This window comes from Xylaria bambusicola (genome assembly GCF_022495145.1).
Source record: "Xylaria bambusicola strain CBS 139988 unplaced genomic scaffold F5B22scaffold_8, whole genome shotgun sequence".
NCBI lineage: Eukaryota > Fungi > Ascomycota > Sordariomycetes > Xylariales > Xylariaceae > Xylaria > Xylaria bambusicola.
The window spans coordinates 253,861-262,471 of NW_025953561.1; the positions used below are offsets into that span (position 1 = coordinate 253,861).

Below are 8,611 nucleotides of genomic sequence, written 5' to 3' on the forward strand. Positions count from 1 at the left end.
TGGAAAGCATCGTGATATTCAGATATGTATGCTAGACATACATCTCAACTCGATATATTTGTTGTTATTCTTCTATCCAGCTTTAAAATCTATCGCTAGGACCTATGTGAACCCCTTTCATGACCCCCTAATACCCCTTGCCTCTTTTGCAGTCAAGTGTGTTCGGAGCAGCTACCGCGTGCGTGATTGTCTCCTAGACATTTCCTACTACCTATGAGTGAGCGGTTCTCGCTCAATATCCGGGGGCACTGAATTTTTAGGGTTCCTCTGGCCTTTGGCGGTCTTTAGATTATTAAGATATCAAATCAGAGAGTTTCATGACTCCCCAGGGTCCTATTCCGCGAAATCGGGCGAGCTTGCGAAAAGCGGCTTTAGCCTTAAGCATCCACTCAGTCATTTCAGTGATGCCTTAGCTTATTGAACTTGAACAGTCAACGCCATCATCATCTCTGCTATTGGTAGGTATGCACAACTACTTGTTTAAACATGGGGATCGGGGTAATGGCATACAGGTACGCAGAAGGTACTATACAAGCACCTAGACATGTACCTAGACATGTACCCACAGACATGTATATGTAGGTATCTATAGGTAGACACTGTCTAGAACAGACAGACCCCTCCCCCACTCCAATGAAATCAGCCTCGCACTCGCACCCTCAAACCCCCCACCACGTCATCGCAGGCCCCGGCACCTCCCGGCACCCACCAGAGAGGGAGCTTCACACAGGCGCAGTTCCACCAAACATCATCAAAGTTCCATGCCAGGCAGCAAAATAGCAGAACTAATCATCTATCCAACATTCGTGGTCTTTAAGAAGCAGCTGACAGTCCGATTAATTCCAAGATTGTGTTCTCTTGCGACCCATTCCCGCTTCTAGTACCGATACTGCGTATCATGATACCCATCCATCAGGTCCTGCGCATTCTGTATACCTAGATACCTCAGGTGCCTGGGTAGTTATTTACATCATCAGTGTAACTAACTGTCTTTTATATCCCATCAGCTACAAGTGTAACAAGACACCTACAAGGTGATGCGTTGAGGCATCTCAGTCCCATTGCTTTCTTTCTTTCTTCCTTCCTTCCTCCCTTCCTTCCTCCGTCCACTCCTCATTCTCGTCCCGTTACTATCCCTAGGTAGTCAAACGGTATCTTTAACGCAAACCGGAAAACTGCTCTCAGAGCAATTCCTTGACCGAGGAAATCAATCCTTCGGCCATGTCTATAGTTGAGGAGAAGAGGAAGCAGGCTGCTCGTTGGGCAAAACGAGATGCCCTTGGGCCCACACCACGGAGTCGGTCCCGGACCGGCTCAGATAACGCTCCAGGCCTCGTTGTAACCGGTGACAGCCAACACTATAATAATGGCTTCCTTCCTGACGACCCCGGTCTAGTCGCCGACGAAGATGTGCCTCCCGCCTACAGCGAAGTCCATGACCGGCTGAATATCCACCAGGCCGGCTTCAATGCTGGCGCTGCTGTCACAGGTACCATTACCATCTACCGCCTGCTATTGCGCCCTCCTATGCCTGCAGCTAATAAACCCCTTGCTAGATGATGGCCGAGTCAATATCAACATAAATCAGACCAGCAGACACCTTGCCGATCTTATAGCGCCTACTCTGCGCAATCAACTGAGACATGAAGCGGAAATCTCTGGTACTAAGCCCCTACCACCCCCTTACATCCCCCCGAGCCTCGGCGGCCAGCCTGGACAGACGCCTCCTCCTCGGTTAAATGTCGTAATACAGATTGTCGGGTCGCGAGGCGATGTTCAGCCCTTTGTCGCTCTCGGCCAGGTATTAAAGAATACTTACGGTCATCGCGTTCGGGTTGCCACCCATGCCACATTTCAGCAGTTCATCATCGAGAATGGCTTAGAATTTTTTGCAATTGGAGGCGACCCCGCTGAACTCATGGCATTCATGGTTAAGAATCCCGGCTTGATGCCTGGAATTGATGCGCTGAAGAATGGGGAGATTACCAAACGAAGAAAGGGCATCGCAGAGATTGTCATGGGATGTTGGAGATCCTGCATCGAGACTGGCGACGGTCTTGGGCCTGCTCCACGTTTCAGTCGTAGAGACGAGGATATCCCTTCTGATGTAATCCCTGTTATGGGCGATTCAAGACACAGACCGTTTGTCGCGGATGTCATCATCGCTAATCCGCCAAGCTTTGCGCACATTCATATCGCAGAGAAACTTGGGGTGCCTCTACATTTGATGTTCACGTAAGTGAGATCCCCTAGTGCACTCTTAGGCCTGGCTAATCAAGCGTCCCTCAGCATGCCCTGGTCTCCAACAAGGGCCTTCCCACAGCCGCTTGCTAATATTCAGTCATCCAACACTGACCCAGTAACAACCAACTACTTGTCATATGCTATGGTTGAGATGATGACATGGCAAGGACTTGGAGACGTAATCAATCGCTTCCGGACTAAAATTCTCGACCTCGATCCTCTCCCGTTAATCTGGGCACCAGGCGTCATAACCCGCCTCCAAATACCCTACACATATTGCTGGTAAGTTGAATTCATGTTCTAAAACAGAAAGATGAATAGATTCTCATAAAGGAACTCAGGTCCCCGGCCCTTATTCCTAAACCCAACGATTGGGGTAATCACATAGACATCGCCGGTTTTTACTTCTTGAATTTAGCTTCATCGTATGTCCCAGACCCTGCGCTTGCAGAATTTCTGGCGGCTGGACCGCCACCAATCTATATCGGATTTGGCTCTATTGTCGTTGATGATCCCGATGGGCTTACCAAGATGATCTTCGACGCTGTGGCCGCAACTGGTGTTCGCGCTCTCGTCTCAAAAGGCTGGGGCGGTCTTGGTGCCGACTCCATGGGAGTACCTGAAGGTGTCTTCATGCTTGGTAATGTGCCGCACGACTGGCTATTCAAGAAGGTTTCAGCTGTGTGCCACCATGGAGGTGCTGGAACCACAGCCGCCGGGATTCAGGCCGGCAAGCCTACTATTGTCGTCCCTTTCTTCGGAGATCAGCCATTTTGGGGTGCTATGGTGGCGAGGGCTGGCGCAGGCCCAGATCCTATACCCTACAAGAAACTGACTGCAGAAGGTCTTTCCGAGGCCATAACTATCGCACTCAAACCGGAGACGCAAGAGAAAGCGAAAATTCTGGGGGAGAAAATCCGTGAGGAAAAGGGTGCTGATATAGGGGCTCAAAGCTTTCACAAACACCTCGACGTGGATACTCTAAGGTGTTCTGTTTCACCTAGTCGAGTGGCTGTCTGGCGGGTGAGGCGAAGTCAGATACGTCTCAGTGCATTCGCGGCTGCCACTCTCGTAAATAGTGGCTATATTCAATACTCGGACTTGAAACTGTAAGTATACGAGAATGTAGCCCCTCGGCACCACGCCATAGAGCATAGAAATTGACACTTCATTATAGCTTCCGCGCAAAGGAATACGAAACAGACAACCACCCTACTGACCCTATTTCGGCTTGTGCCTCGGCTTTAGTTGGCGACTTCACCACCATTGCAATGTCTGCAGCAGACATTCCCCGAGATCTTTTCAAGGCGGCGAAGAGCATACCAATAAGTAAATCAACAGAGAATACCGATACTGATGCTTCCCCAAATCTCTCGAAAGAAGAAGCAGCGACACCAAGTACGTTGGACCATAGAGACTCACTGTCCAGCAGCATTCTTTCGAATACACCTACGATGCGCACGTCAAATACGGGTGGTTCAAGCAATACAGCAATCACGGCTGCAACATCGATCCCACAATCCGATACTCGTGACCAAGGAAGTAGTAGCACGCGTGCGGCGAGAGCCGAGTCGATGTCCAATGAACGCATGCATGCGCAGCTGGAAAAGGTATTGGATACCAGTATTAGCATCAACAACATCATATCTGCCGGTGTCAAGACTCCAATGAACTTCTGCATGGGACTCGCGAAAGGTTTCAGGAATGCACCAAAGCTTTACAATGACGACACTGTTCGGCCTGCAGAGAAAGTTACTGGCTTTAGTAGCGGTCTGAAAGTCGCAAGCAAGGAGTTTGGGCTCGGGATGTATGACGGTATCACTGGATTGGTGACTCAGCCTCTCAAAGGCGCTGAAAAGGAGGGTGGTGCAGGGCTCATCAAGGGATTTGGTAAAGGTATTGGTGGCTTAGTCCTTAAATCTGGCGCCGGTAAGTGTTCCTCTTCGAACATATAAAGATGCACGTGTGCTGATATCTCTACAGCCATATGGGGTATACCTGCTTATACTATGGCTGGTGTGCATGCGGAAATCCGTACGTGGTTTGCCGAAAGTGCTCAGAATTATATTATTGCATCTCGCATATCCCAAGGCAATGAAGCCTTCAAAGACTCTTCGCCTGAGGAACGTGATGATACTGAAGTGCGCTGGCTCTGTTTGAGAGACGAAATGAAGGGGTTCTATGCCTTCAAACAAAAGAAGAAAGGCAAATCAAGAGATTCATCACCTTCGGCCCCTTCGGCTGCTTCAGCCTCGGCTAGTACCGAGGACTTAGGCGAGAAGCCCAGGACACGATGGCTCCAAGGTAGAAGTGGTTCTAGCATAGAAGAGAGGCAGGTATTACGGGAACGCAAAAACGCATGGAAGAAAGCGCAAGCCGAAGGGCCGTTCGTCGAAGAAGATTTGCGAAGCATGTCTGGCCGTGATAGTCCACCTGAACTAGGCGACGAATTCGAAGCCGCTATTCAAGCTGCGGTTCAGGAAACTTCGAAAGGAGATGCAGCCGAAGATGCTCAAGTTGAGAAAGCCATTAGGTCCAGCGTACAGATCATGAAGAGGCGGTCAATGAGGAAGAGCCCCTCTACCGATGCCAGCAGACAACGTTCTGGATTTATTCCCGACATAAAGCGTCCCGATGGCGAGCATACCTTCTTGCCCGATGACCTTGAAAACATCACAGATGAAGAGTACCAGGCTCTGATCGAAGAAGCAATTAAGCTGAGCATAGGGGAGAATCAGCAACAAGCCATCCGCATGTATGACGCCGAGGAAGACGATGAGACCCCTGCCTACGACGATGTGGAATATCAGAGAGCAATCGCTGCCTCGCAAGCGGAACACGAGATACGGAAGCAACACGAGCGCGAGGGCGCTGAATTCGACGAAGATGCAATCCGCCAGGCCATCGAAGCCTCCCAGGCCGAACAAAAGGTACCGCAACAATTGTCAGCAGATGACGATGAAGAACTAAAGCGCGCACTCGAGGAATCTGAAAAGGCGCATCAGCAAGAAGTCGCGCGGATGAACTCGTTGAAGTCGGAAGAAGACATCGTCATGGAATACGTCAAGAAGCAGAGTCTCGCAGAGGCCGCGTTCCGTAATGCACGGGGCGGCAATGAGGACGAGGAGCTACGTCAGGCGCTGGAAGAGAGCATGAAAACAGAGGGCGAGATGCAGCGTGGTGGAGGTGGGGGTCCCTCGCGGTCATGAAGATGAAGAAACTGCACCTTGCGCGGGATTAAATTAGATTAGGAGGAAAGGACGGTAGCAATCCGTATGAGATACCCTTATTTGTAGCTGTGTTTTTAACAATACATGATACCACCTCTGTCTGGGAATTTGACGCTGTTTGCTCGACATGAAAAGGGGTTGACTTTGCTTTTCATGCGTTTGTGTCTGTTTGGGTGGGGGGGGGGGGATGGTTTAGGATTGTGTTGAAAGATTACCTTTTCTTTCTAAAAGGTAATGATGTGTTACAAAACCACTACTACTTCGGTAGTATTCTCATATCTCTGATATGTAGATATATCTAAGTAGTCGCCAAAGCTGAGCATTGTATCATGAGGTTCTCGACCGCGAGACCGTCTTTCTATCAAAATAAAAACATCTACTGCAAAGTGAACTAGTACTCAGTATGTAGAAAAGATAAATTAACCAGTCACGATGAGAATAGAAGGGAGGGTCAAATATATTGAAAATATTGCTTGCCAATAGGCAGAGTCATGCGATTCAATTCGTTCATGGTCAAAACGTCATTTAGATCGTACCCCCCCCCCGGTCTTTTTTTCCCTGCACAGGAAACGCCAGATCATCTCTCTTTTTCTCTGTACAATACCAACACCTATGATAGTTGAGATCCACATCTCCGTTTCATTGTATTTCGAGCCCGGTCAAGACTTATCTTCCAAATCGAGGTACCAACTTTAGCAATGTCATTCAGCCAGGAGCAGCTATGGCCTCCGTACGGTCTCTATAGAGTACGAGGCACGAAATGGTTGGTGTTTATCCGTGGGTTGGTTTTATAACAAACCGCAGACAGCCAGTCAATCCCAGAGATCATAGTGCGAAACGCTGATGTTTTAATGGCTCATAAGATTTCACACATAATCGTCTAATGACAGAAGACTGTATGTATTATTGATATCATGATTGACTGTCACCGTGGGGTTTGTTCCTGTTCTTTTCCCTTGACAGAATCCGCTACGGGAGCTGTCAGTCTCGCATCTGGTAAAATCTCTAAAGGTTGAGATTTGGTAGAAGTCGAATCACTACGCCTAACATCCGAACTGCCCCGCCTGCCAAGCGCAGTATCAAACGTGTTTTGCACTGTTGGCGTATTTGCCTGACTACCCCCTCGTTGCCCATGATAATGCACAACCTGTGGGGCTTGCCCATGTTGGCCCAGCAAATGTTGCGGATACGGGTCCAGATCTTTACTAGAGGTGGAAAACGTGGACACTATCGGTTGGTGGTACCCATTCGATGTGCTTGAAGATGGCGTGTGTCCAGATTGTGAAGCAGGTAAAATCTGGCCACTATGCTCAGCTTGTGTCGGGGTCCCCGCTTCATTAGGTGATGCAGAGCCATCGGTCGTAGCGACCTGGGCCACGAGACTCGTCATGCCACCTTCAATATCACGAAGGAGGCGGACATATTCCTCGGGGACAAGCCCGCTTTCCTGAGTCTTAGGATCCTCCGCTACAAGCCAACCTTGCCCATGTCGGTACGATACCCAGATAATTTGACCTTCAACAAGAGGGAGCTCGTTCTCGTTTTCTCGTTCGAAATCAAATAAGGCAACGGCTTTGCCGTGCATTTCCTCGTCTGGCGAGGTAATAGTAAATTGGTAGTCCCGAGAATACCTTGACTCGTCATATGCATTGAAACCCGGCGAAGATGCAACACTCGACGTATCCGATTCGGATTGATATCCAGCGTTGTTTTCGGCGTAGTGTTGAGGCTGCTGGTCTGCCGATCGAAACGCCGCTGTCGATTGACGAGTTTGGTCTGGCGGATACGTGACGAACTCCCCACCAGGACCATTGGCCTCTCCACCTTGGCTCACATAATATCTTTCGCTGCCATCGCCGCTTGTACCAACGTAGTATCTCGTCTCGGTGTTGAAGTGGCTGCCACCCATACCAGATGATCCATCGCTCCTCGGCTTCCCATGCCCCATAGTCGCAGAGGTGGACTTGTTTTTCCTGTGCCGAGAACTAACAACAGGACTATGGAGATCCTCATCCTCACTCCACGGAGGCCCGTCGCCAAAGTGGATCGGGGCCAACTCCCCGCTCTTTCCGTATCCACCATCTGCCGTCCATTCCCACGATGTCTTGCTATCCCATGATGGCGGAGGGTCGGACAATCGTCGCGATTCACTAGCAGGTGTAATCATTCCGGACGGCGGTCGAGAAGGTTCTGGAGGGGGGCCATAGTGCATAGGATTCACCGGCGGATAGGCGAAATCACGGACAATGGTGTAGGAGAGGCTTGAATGGAATATAGGGAATAAATGAGACGTGGGGCGTGACCGCGACGGAATGGAGCCCGTCGAGTACTGAGAGAGCCTGTTCTTGGAAGCGTGCGACATTGGGCGAGGAATTGCAGATCGACGCGAGGGCGGCGATGTTATTAAAGGAGGCAATGGGGGGTGGTTCGGATTCGGTGAAGGAGAATGCGACAAGATTACTGCTGGAGGCGATGTCGCCGGAGATGAGCCAGAGGACATGATTGCAGCCATTGGGGGGGGAAAGGGCCGAGGGAGTCTTTCGACTTTGGTTTGATTTGGTGTGCGTACCCTGGGTTCGATATCCAAAAGAGCAATTAGGATATTCGTATATATGTATGTCCACGTATGCGCAGTTGGCGAAGAAAGTATATAGTGACGTCGGGGTAGCGAGGCTGATGGCCGCTTAACAGTCTTGTCCTGCAAGCTGTATCCCACCGACGCCTAAGTCGATCAATTGCTCCGTCTTAAAGAGGCGCAGGTTGCCGGTGCGGCAAAGCACGAGTATATATATATATATATATGTGCGTGTATATAGATCTCGAAGTATACAACCCGCGGATGATTCGATGTAGGCGACTGCGACGATGAAACAATATGGCCCCGTGAACTTGTTGGGAGCTCGTCGGTTGGCGTGAATGAGACTATCCTCGTAGCACCGTGGTGAGCACACAATGAAATATAGGTACGAAGTACAAAGAAGCAAAAAGCCTTAGGTAGACTCTAGAAGGCAACGGCCGGTATTGCAGGCAGACAAGACAGGAAGGCAGATGAAGTTGCCAGGGCTAACAGGGTCAAGTGGGGTGTAAACCCTATGCTACGGACCTTGGGCTACCTAGCGGCTCTCGCGCAGTGGGGT

General features: G+C 50.0%; 2 protein-coding genes across 2 annotated transcripts; one reads left to right on the top strand and one right to left on the bottom strand.

The window, feature by feature from the left end:
• Nucleotides 1-719: 719 nt before the first annotated feature.
• Nucleotides 720-5,470, top strand: F5B22DRAFT_541235 (uncharacterized protein). The gene is made up of 6 exons (XM_047972848.1): nt 720-1,489; nt 1,557-2,235; nt 2,290-2,526; nt 2,586-3,353; nt 3,422-4,173; nt 4,228-5,470. Exons 1-6 carry the CDS (start codon nt 1,222-1,224, stop codon nt 5,451-5,453), a joined length of 3,930 nt encoding a protein of 1,309 aa, XP_047833544.1. The 5' UTR covers nt 720-1,221; the 3' UTR covers nt 5,454-5,470.
• A 451-nt stretch (nt 5,471-5,921) lies between these two features.
• F5B22DRAFT_595254 (uncharacterized protein) lies at nt 5,922-8,280 on the bottom strand. The gene has a single exon (XM_047974132.1). The coding sequence runs from the start codon at nt 7,984-7,986 to the stop codon at nt 6,400-6,402; it is 1,587 nt and encodes a 528-aa protein (XP_047833545.1). The 5' UTR covers nt 7,987-8,280; the 3' UTR covers nt 5,922-6,399.
• Nucleotides 8,281-8,611: the final 331 nt, after the last annotated feature.